This window comes from Oratosquilla oratoria, chromosome 6, assembly GCF_046742065.1.
Source record: "Oratosquilla oratoria isolate Oo_2021 chromosome 6, ASM4674206v1, whole genome shotgun sequence".
Taxonomy (NCBI): Eukaryota; Metazoa; Arthropoda; class Malacostraca; order Stomatopoda; family Squillidae; genus Oratosquilla; species Oratosquilla oratoria.
In genome coordinates this window covers 37,466,102-37,477,726 of record NC_134782.1, presented here as the reverse complement: position 1 = coordinate 37,477,726, position 11,625 = coordinate 37,466,102, and the positions used below count along the sequence as shown (strand labels likewise).

The 11,625-nt window shown below is 39.4% G+C and overlaps 1 protein-coding gene across 3 annotated transcripts in view; it reads right to left on the bottom strand.

The window, feature by feature from the left end:
• Window positions 1–5,827: 5,827 nt before the first annotated feature.
• app (Palmitoyltransferase app) overlaps window positions 5,828–11,625 on the bottom strand; it is a 60,536-nt gene continuing 54,738 nt past the window's right edge. Inside the window, exon 7 of one of the 3 annotated variants that reach the window (XM_076186721.1) lies at window positions 5,828–10,266. In XM_076186721.1, coding sequence (XP_076042836.1) covers window positions 9,896–10,266 — 371 coding nt within the window. In that variant the 3' untranslated portion in view covers window positions 5,828–9,895. The remainder of the gene's footprint in view (window positions 10,267–11,625) is intronic. The other 2 variants (XM_076186720.1, XM_076186719.1) reach the window with 2 other exon arrangements.

Here is an 11,625-nt window from a genome sequence, read left to right as displayed (position 1 = left end):
TTCCAATTAATGTTGTAAATGGTGACTAAATGTGGTGGTGAAAGAGGACTGGGGATTCCCTGTTCTCTATCTTCTTCTTTTTTTCTCTCTCTCTCTCTCTTTCACAAAATCAAAGCATGCTTTGACTTGGCCACCCCTTACAAGGGGAAATATGACACTGGTAAATACATATACTATCCATAAACAATATCCTAATGGATAACTTGCATATTACAGGTATATCATCCATTAGTAATAATGAGGCTGGTTCTAACAAATAGTGGTGGCACAAGAAAGTGCTCTAGAGAGGCTGACTGCTGGTAGTAGGGTACTATTTGTGCAGAGCAATGGAGCCAAAGCAAAAATGAGAGCTATTTTACGTAATTCTACAGATTACACATGAAAAAGTAAATGATTTTTACAGTGAGGAATCTAATACTTTACATATACATGTCTACCTTAATACATTAAGGTAAGCATGAATAAAAAATAACAAGTTTACCTTAGATAAAACAAAATTAAAGTAATGTATCAGTGTGCAACAATAAACAAATGTATTAAACATGGACAAATACATCATATATAGAAATACTTTGTGTACACAGATCTGCCAGTGGTAACCCTGCCTCTTCTCTGTTTCCAATTGGATAAAACTAATGTCTGATTACCATGCATTCATACAACTCCTTTACAAATGGTGATGCCATTGGAATAGAATTGTCTGGCATCAGCCCCAATATAATCTGTAAAGGTATCACTGCAACAGCTCAGTCAAAAATCCTTTTTGTCCCTTAAGAATAATGATGTCCCCCTTAGCTGAATAACCAGAAGGAAGAAGATGAAGAAAATAGTAATGCACAGAGGTATACTACAGCACACAGCACAAGGCATATTTGTACATAGTTATATGCAGTCAATATCTTAGATCTGTAGCACCCCTAAAGAACAATCACATAGCATTCTTTCAATTTGGAGGCAAATCTCCATTATGTAGAAATTATGTCAATTTTTATATCCCTCATTTTTGTTGCCCTTCCTAAATTTCTCCCTCACTTCCCCATTTCTCATGCTCCTGTGGTGGAATAATAAGAATACCAGCACTGTGTCTCCACAATTGTAAAAGCTGACTTATGGGGTAAAGTGCAGGACAGGGGATTCCCTTTCTGTGTTTTTTTTTCCACAAGAAGTCAAAGCATGCTTTGACTCAACCACCCCTTTACATGTGAGAAAGGCCATTGGTATATGTATCAATCTTAACCTGAAGAAATAGAACCATTTATACTCTTTGAGACAAATGTTTAGGATCCTGAATACCTAACAAAACATACGAGTATGTAACTTCTTCAAACTGAGGACCAATACCTGCTACTGGTGGTCCTGCAAGATAGACATCAAAAGATCATCTCTTCATTCCTATCTTCAAAAACCTATCAACACCCCCACTTTTACCAGGAGGTACAGCTCCAAGGGGCTGGCACTTACTCTCAAAATTGGACCCAAGACATTTTTATCAACTATGACTACTTTCACTCAGTTTTTTCTTATCCTGTTAGCTGATCACACTGGATCAGACACACAGTCCAAAATTTATTACTTGAGAGGTCTATGGAAAGGCCTTTGTACTGTTGCTAGCTATTCTGGGGTTGCAGGTTTCCCATCAGTGACTCAACAGCAACAATTATTATTGTTACCATATATCATTATTACTATTATTATTATCATGGAGCTAGTAAGTGAGAATGGAGGGAAGTGAAAGGTAAACCAGTTGTCTGCAGATGACATTGTGCTTGTAGCAGTGTCACAGGATAAACTGAAGCAGTCAGTGCAAGGTTTGGGAAGGTATGTGAGAGGAAGCTGAAGGTAAATATGTGCAAAAGCAAGGTGATTAGATGTACAAGGAGTGAGGGTGGTGATGTGTTGGAGGTGAATTTAAAGGGTGAAAAGCTTGAAGAAGTGGAGAACTTTAAGTCTGCATGAGGGGACGGAGAGGGGTGGTTGCCGACTGGATGAAGCAGCCTTGCTGTGGACATGCTGTGTCTTGTGACACTGCTTCTGACCCAGGGCAGTGGGCAAGATGCAGGGATGACCTGTCATCCAGGAGGAGCTGAGATAAGAGGGAGGGGAGAGTGTGGGGATAGAATGGGTGGGAGTGGAATTTATGCCTTTGTTTTTTGGCTACCTCCCTTGTAAGAGGGAAAAATCCTTTGATATATGTATGTACAAGTGGCCAGGAATGGAGGAGAGATAGAGGTGAATTTTGATTAAGGGAAACAAGTAAATGTCTGTGGGGGGGGGGATGAAAAGTAACGAGAAATAGGTATATGGGGTTGAACACAAAGAGGAGACTGTATGAGGGAGTAACTGTGCCCAGTATGGAGCAGACTTAGAATTTAAAGATGCAGATATGAAGATTTTAAATATGTCTGAGATGAAATGTAAGAAGTATGGTGAAGGTTATGAGAATGGATGGTGAAAATATGGAGGTAAGGCAGAGATAGCTTGGGCATATGGAAAGAATAAGAGAAGGAAGACTAGCGAAGTGTGGAAAGCAGAAGTGAACAGAAAGAATTTGAGGGGAAGACCAAGAATGAGCTGGATGGATAGAGTGAAAGGGGTGCTGAATGCCTATGGAAGGTCTGCCAAGGAAGGAAGGCCAAGGGCAAAAGATTGGTCAGAATGGGGAATGACTGCAAATGGATGAGGAAATGATGTGGCGCAAAAGGATTTCTTCTTGTCTACTCAATATATTTCTTAAATGGATGGTGGTAGGAGGGGACTGCCAGTTTCAGTTATCAGACCATGCTATGGAGGTGTTGCGTCTTATCAAATTGCCTCTGACCCATGCAGTGTGATGGGGGTTGGGGTGACCCTTTATCCACGAGGAACTATGTGACAGGAGGGACAATGAATGGGTTCTTTGGATGGGTATAGGATGGGTGCATGCTCTGACTTGGCCACACTTTTTATATGGAGGAAAGGGGTTTTTGATATATCTGTATGTATTATGTACACATATATACACACACACATATAAATATATGTATATATATATATATATATATATATATATGCATACGCATTATTACTATTATCATTATAATCATTATTGTTGTTCACATAGCTTTGGTTACAGTTGTGAATAATGGTAAATGATCTGGACAGATATAAGCTTTTCTGCAACTGCAGCTAATAGTTGTTCTAAAATTTTTGTGTTCTATCAGGAATTCTTTCTTTCATGCACTTCATCCTGCTAAGGTCAAGATAGCTTGGGAAAAAAAAAAGGAATAAATCAATTTCCATGGAGTACAAGCTAACATCACATTTTTGTTTGACTAGCAGCCATACATTACACTGATCATATTTTGCTTGGAGAGAAATGCGAGATTCAAACCCACAACTACACCAGTGTGAGATTGGCATTCTTCTGATTATGTGACTGGTGCATATACCTAATTGCAATATAAAGGGAAGAAGCAATGCTCATGGGGTCCCGTCTCCTACTCTCCATTTTATTATACCTAACCTCACATTCATGTGTGGTTCCAACATACATGCATATATATGTGTGTGTGTGTGTGTGTGTGTAATTCACCATGGTCTTGGATCACATGTTGGACTCATGATTGACAGCTACTACCCTCCCAGATGAGAGCTCAGAGCTCATATATTACTGATCTATGGGTAATGCTGTGACCTGACACACACATACACCCCCAACTCCCCACCCACAAGAGTTGGAGTAACAGCTCGCAGCAGTGATACTGAAATTATTACAGCCCTGGGGTGATTCAAACTCGGACAGCTGGGTTAGCAGTTGCAAACGTTACCACTGCACCATCTAGCTATGTGTGTATGCATGTATATTTACCTAGTTGTATCTTACATGAAGTGGAGTTATGCTTGTAATGTCCTGTCTTTGTATCTTGCGCAGTGTTGTGTGTGTGTGTGTGTGCATGTATATATATGTATATATATATATATATGATGAAGGTGGAAAAAGAAGTCACAGGTCTAGTTCCGAGTTTCTGAGTTTATTCCTGAATGGTTTCACTCTATGATTCTTCTGAAGAAGCTTAGAGCGAAACTGTTCAGGAATAAACTCAAGAAACTCAGAACTAGACTTCTTTTCCCACCTTCATCAACTATCAACTTGTCACAATGTACCAGCATATATATATATATATATATATATATATATATATATATATATATATATATACATATATATATACATATATATATACATATATAAAGGAGGAAACAAAGAAAATCCAACTAACTACAGACTGTTCTCCCTAACAAGGGATTTAGACAAGGAAGATCATTACAACAAACCTGATCTGCTTCTACTCAAGACTAATAGATATAATAGAAGAGAGGGATGGATGGGCAGACTGTGCCTATCTAGACCTACAAAAGGCATTTGACAAAGTACCACATAAGAAATTAATAAGAAAATTGGAATCAATAGGTGGCATCACAGGTAAACTATTAGAATGGATGGAAGATTTCCTGACTGGGAGAAAAATGAGGGTAATAATTAGACAAATACTCAAAATGGATGATAAAAGTGGAGTTCCACAAGGGTTGGTGCTGGCTCCAATCATGTTTGCCATATACATAAATGATATGGATGAAGGAGTTGAATGCTATGTGAATTTCTTCACAGATAACACAAAAATATAAAAGTAAGAACAGAAGACCGTGAATTATTACAATCAGAGCTAGACAAAATCTGGAAATGGACTCATAAGTGGGAATTGAACTTCAATATCAAGAAGTGTAGTATAATGGAGTTTGGAAAAAGTAAAAACAGAATTTAAAAAAATTATAAAACTGGTAAAGAAAAGTGCACTCGGAAATGGGACCTTGGAGTAATAATCAGCAAAGACATGACACTGGATATACATATAAACAAAATAGAGAAACCTTCAACCTATTAAGGTCAATGAAAGTGGCATTTGATTATTTGGATGAAGAAATGAAGGCTTATGGGAGGATCTTGACTGAGAGGATTAGGAGAGGAACAGAGGGAGTAATTGGTGAGGTTGTGTAGATCAGATCTTTGTGGTAAGACAGATATGTGAGAAAACTATAGGAAAGGGGAAGGATGTTTTTTGGGCTTTTGTGAATCTGGAAAAGGCTTACAACAGGGTAGACAGAAAGGCACTGTGGGAGGTTTTGCGGATATACAGGATAGGGGGAAAGCTTCTAGTAGCTGTCAAGAGTTTTTATAAGAGTAGTAGAGCTTGCATCAGGATTAGAAATGGAGAGAGTGAGTGGTTCGAGGTAAAGGTGGGACTTCATCAGGGATGCGTTATGTCGCCCTGGCTATTCAATCTTTACATGGATGGGGTAGTGCAAGAGGTAAATGCAAGGGTGGTGGGTCAGGGATTGGAGATGGTTAAAGAAAATGGAGAAAAGTGGGAGGTGAGCCAGCTGTTGTTTGCGGACGACACTGCACTTGTGGCAGGATCGGAGGAGGGATTGAGGAAGTTGGTGACAGAGTTTGGGAGAGTGTGTGATAGAAGAAAGCTGAAGATAAATGTGGGTAAAAGTAAGGTGATGAGATGTTCAAGGGGTGAAAGTGGCAGCAGACTGGAAGTGAGCATTAAGGGAGAGCGACTGGAGGAAGTGGATAGTTTTAGATACTTGGGTGCAAATGTGGCAGGAAAATGTGGAGTGGAGATGGAGGAAGAATGTAGAGTGAGAGAAGCGAGTAAATGCCTTGGTGGATTAACGTCTTGATTAGATTTATTGTAGTCGCCCCTCCATAATGACATTCTTTCTAATTCTTTTGTAATCGCATTTTCTATGGTTATCAAAATTCACGGGTGAAGAGAGAACGATTGATATAAGCGGTGACTATATTTTATGATGCAAGTATTATTACGACACGTCGTACGGCTGGCATTGGCTGCTGCCACCGAGATCTAAGTCCATGACGCCTACGTGTGCGGCACCGTATGGAAGGGGTTAAAGAGTGTAATGAGGAATAGACATTTGGGAATGGATGCTAAGAGGAGACTATATGAAGGAGTGATTGTGCTAACAGCACTGTATGGGGCAGAAACATGGAACATAAGAGAGGAAGAGAGAAGGAGTTTGAATGTGTTTGAGATGAGGTGTCTGAGAAGTATGATGGGGGTTACTAGGCTAGATAGAGTGAGAAATGAGGAGGTGAGGAGGAGAACGGGGGTGGAAAGGGAGTTGGGAGATAGGGTTGATGAAAGAGTATTAAGATGGTTTGGACACATGGAAAGAATGAGTGAAGAAAGACTAGTAAAAGAGGTATGGAAGGCAGATGTGGAGGGAGTGAACATGAGGGGACGTCCTAGGATGAGGTGGATGGATGGGGTGAAGGGGGCTTTGGGGAAGAGGGGAATGTCTGTTGAGGAAGGACGGGAGAGGACAGAAGACAGGTGAATGGAGAATAGTTGTATATGGATGATGATGTGATGCATGAGGTGGAATGGGCAGGGGGATGGGGGGTGAGGTAGTATGTGTGAGCAAAATTTGATGTAGCCCGAAGGGATTTCTCACCATATTCTCCTTTTATGCATGGGGGGACGGAGAGGGGGGGTTGCTGATTTAATGAAGCGGCCTTGCTGTGAATGTGCTGTGTCTTGCGACACTGCTTCTGACCCAGGGCAGTGGACAAGGTGCAGGGATGACCCGTCATTCAGGAGGTGCTAAGATGAGAGGGAGGGTGGAGGGGTGTGGAGTGTATTCAGGGATGGAATGGGTGGGAATGATTTTATGCCTTTTCCTTTTTGGCTACCTCTCTTGTAAGGGGAAAAATGCCTTGGTATATGTATCTATGTACATTGATTAGACCAAAACTGGAATACGCAGCGACACTATGGTCACCCAGTACTAAAAAGAATATAAGGAAACTACAAAGAATACAGAGAGCAACAACAAAGTTGGGACTAGCTCTTTCCAAATTAATATACAAACAAAGATTATCAAAATTGGAACTACCAACACTGGAGCAGAGAAGAGAAAGAGGTGATCTACCGACTATATTTAGAATCATGAAAAGAATGGAAATCCTTGATAGGAATGACTTACTTAAAAATGACAATGGAAAAACAAGGTCATTAAAAGAAACAAAAAGGATAACTATAGAAGAAATTGGAAAAAGATTAGCTTCCCACACAGAGTGCTGGATACCTGGAATAACTTAGATAAAGAAAGTGTGTGCAAATACTATTCAAGATTTTAAGAAAAAACTTGATGCTGAAAGATACAAAGATGGGTCACCACGAGCATAGCTCCCTTCCCGTAGAATACAATTAGGTAAATATATCCAGGTGAATCAAAGGTTCTAAAACATTTATAAAATAAACTATGAATCCCACATTCAGATAAAAGAAACATTGAAGGTGATCAGTATATTACAACCACTGTCTGTGGTCCTTTTCAGCAGAGTGGACCACAGATAGTGGTTATAATATACAGATCACCTTCAATACTTTCTTTTTTCTTAATGTGGGATTCACATTTTAAATATATATATATATATATATGTATGTATATGTACACACACACATATATATATATATACACATATCCAGGTGAATCAAAGGTTCTAACACATTTATAAAATAAACTGTGAATCCCACATTCAGATAAAAGAAACACTAAAGGTAATCACTATATTAAACCACTGTTTGAGGTCCTTTTCAGCAGAGTGGACCATAGTGGTTATAATATACAAATCACCTTCAATACTTTCTTTTTTCTTAATGTGGGATTCACATTTTAAATATATATATATATATATATATATATACACACACATATGTACACACACACACACACCAGTTTAAGAGCAAACTAGACACTGCGAGATACAAAGGTGGGATACCATGAGTGTAGCTCCCATTCCTGCAAAATACAACTAGGTGAATACACATAAATATATTTATATATACACCCAAATTACTTCCAGGTTCATGTCCCTATATTTCCCCCCATCACCAATTTTGAGTATAATTCTTATTCCACTAACCTTCCAATCTGCCTACTTCCTATGGGTTTCCTGACAGAGAGAACTAGAGCACAAGAGAACATACAAAATGACCCAAAGGTCTCCATCAAGACTCCACAATGAGGTGGGGGCTGTTATTAGTACAGTGTGACAGATTGCAATAAACTGTCCCATCTCCAGTCTGCCTATATCCTCCTACTTGCACCCTACCTCCTCCTCCTTCCACCCTAATACTGTTCTTTTGTTATTCTCTCTACTTTTTTCAAATATAAATTTTACTTTTAAAAGCTTCATCTGTTCAACAAAACTGATGCAGTGAACATGGAGAGCTGATAACAAGCAACTACTCTCCTCTTGCAACTTTCAGGCAATTACAGAAAAAGTCTCCCATTGATATAACAGACACAACAGTGCAGAGTCTTTCCAGTAAGATCTGTAAGAGGTTCCAAGGAACGTTGCCAGCCACTGTGGGGCTGTGGGTTTTCCACTTCGTGAAACTCAAAGCAATGACTGATTGATTGAAGTTGTGAGAATAATTATTTGTGAACTTTACTTACACAATATCCAGACCTTTCACTTTTAACAATCAGAGCAGAATTGACAAAACACAAATAATCCAATTTTGTTAACCATAATTGTGTCCAATTTGTGAATAATCATTACAATTGTACAGTTTTGCTAAATAGTAATTATGTGACAGTAATTCCTCAATACATTCAGTTATAATGATTGCATTTCTTTACACATACCAAGATGTACCCCAAATTGAATGAGATAGCTATTGCACACAGCAGCATTTAGGTTCAATATGTACAGACTCCCTCAAGAGCACACTTCAGCCACTTGATACACTGCAAACCTAAAGACTGTTATGTTTCCATCTCTATACACAAAAGCAAAGTACTTGTAAACAGCATTATTTCCTTAACCAATATATTTCTCTTTGTATAATGCTATTTCATAAACAACTCTTCCACAAAACTATGGGAGCTGAAAACACACAATCAAGTGGTCCTGAAAAACTTATGGTCAATTAACCCCATCTGAAACTCAAGGTCACCCTTGCGTCAACATATGGTACAAGTGAGAACCTATGGTAATGCTAAAGTATAGAATATGAAATGAGTACTAGAGTACAGTACCACAACTAAGAGGCACTGAAGCTTCTTATAAGAGTGTAAATCACCAAACGAGGACACTTCCTACTTTTAAGACATTTGGTAAATATTTATTGCTTTCAATGCATGTCGCAGCATTACCAATGCCTCAGCATAATCAATTTGATCCACCACATTCAAAACAAAAATAAATAACTCAGACTAAATGAGATATGGATGCAAACATCCTGACCACAGGTAAAAGTAATCAAATCCAAACATCACTCACCAGTCCATCACCCTCAAGTTACAAGTTTCACATTCATTCATATAAACACAAAACCATCGACAACAGTGAGGAGCTCAGAGTAAAGGCAGATCAATAATTCAATATATCACATAAACTACTGTACATTTTTCATAACTTTGGAAAGCTTCATTATACTACATCACTTTGGGATGAAGTCTAGATATCCAGACTGTTATCCAGAGCTTTAGTTCACCTCTACATCATTTGGTACTAAATGCTTCAAAGTACAAACTGTTTGTGCACTCCACAGCAAGACATCTATGTTTTCTCTAGGCTACAACTGTTTCTCTCCTAGCAATGCATCCATTTCTGTTGAGCTTTTCAATGCACACCTTCCCAGTTCATTTCTTTATTGCATTCCGCAACAATGCACTTTTTCCACATTTCACTGTTACCTGAAATCACTGGTACTGCTTGAGTGAATGCATGAGCAGCTAATCTGTATGATAAAAATAGTTCTGCTTGAATCCACCATGGAGAGACTGTACACAAGGATGAGATCTTCACAAGGTGCTATACAGCATTACCTGTTATCAAACCAAGTTGGCTGGACTCTGAATGAGAAGGTTGTGACACAGACCCATCTATGGAGTCCAAATCTAAGTCATAAGTACTGTCCAAAAGGTAGAGTTGGCTTGTTGACATTGCACCTCCTCCTCCTCCACCACCACCACCACTACTGTTACCACCAACTCCACCTCCACTATTGCCACCACCCCCACTACTGCTACCTCCCACACCTCCTCCTGAGACAGCAACAGTTATCACAGGACCCTCTGGTGTTTGAGGAGATGGATGCATATTAGTGGGTGAGGGCAAGCCAACTGAAGTGGGTGTTGTAGCTGGAGGATGGGGCACCACTTGACCACTCACCTGCTCCTTTCCTGAAAGACACAACACTGTTAAAAGCAATACACACCAATCTCTTATTAAATTATATCATGTTGCAAACACAAATATTGTGACTACTGAGTCAAGTGACTGCAAGCGGCAGGTGCATGTCATACAGGCTATATGTGCACATCTAGGGACTCGGCTGTACCTCCATGCACATATGTCTGAATGCAAGACATCATGATTTTGTCATAAAACATTTCTAATAAAATTTGCAGGCATTTGCATTCTAATTAACAACACTCATTTAAAATAAACAAATACCCTATCCACATCAACTGTCCAAAAATATGATAAAAATACTTTATCCCTTTGGCATCTGTATTCAACTCAATGTTATTTTGGCTGTTGCCATGTGATTCTATTATGCTGAAGGAAACCAGTGTGTCAAAGGGTACCTCTCTCAAGTAACCCTTTGACATCTTTAATTAGAATCAATGCTTATTCTGGCTTCCTTCAGGCAATTCTATTTAGCTGATGGAAACCAATGTAGATGTCAAAAGGTTATGTTCATACTCAATTAATTTAGGCACTGCCTAGAAACAAAATGCAATCATAGTGTAAAACCAAAAGGTGACAAAAAATCTAGTTGCATGCCTCCCTGCAAATAGCACAAGCATAACAGAACACATTACTGCAGAATGCTAAGTGACAGTTTTGCACATATTCAACATTGCCAGACTTGCATTCTGATGAAGGCTTTGATACGACATACCTTTGTAATCCTAGACAAGCTAGATGAAGTCATTGAGGGGAGGGTAAGGATTAAGGGCAGTCCAGGATGGATTGAGTACTGGGAAAGCCTTGTTTGTGCAATATTATGGGAACACTCTGATCATCAAAACTGCTGCTACTGGGACTGCTATGCAGCTTTTTGCTCCCAACATATTTGCCTTTGGTGCAAGGGTTACCACGGGAAAAACTGTTGTTGTTGTTGTTGTTGTTATTGTTGTTGTTACTATAGTTGTTGTTGTTGTTACAATTATTCTTATGGTTGATGTTGCTGTAGATGATGCTTTGGCCTGAAGGAGATGAAGAGGTAGGGGATGTGGGAAGGGAGGACAGACAACGCAGACGACGGGGAGACACCAAGAAAGCAGCGTGAGAGGAAACAAGAAAGAGTTACGTCAACTTGGGAACTGGCAGGCAGCAACATTCATCTCATTCACCAACTCCTCCTCCTCCCCCCCTTGTAGCCAAAATGAATGCCCAGTCACAAGGGAAGGATGAAGGAACAGCCTGGAATGTGCAAGTGCTCTTTACCAAGCCTACAAAGAGTGAACTAGTGCAAACTACATCAACACCTTCACAATGCAGCGTTCTTCTTTCTTCAGATTATCAACATCTTC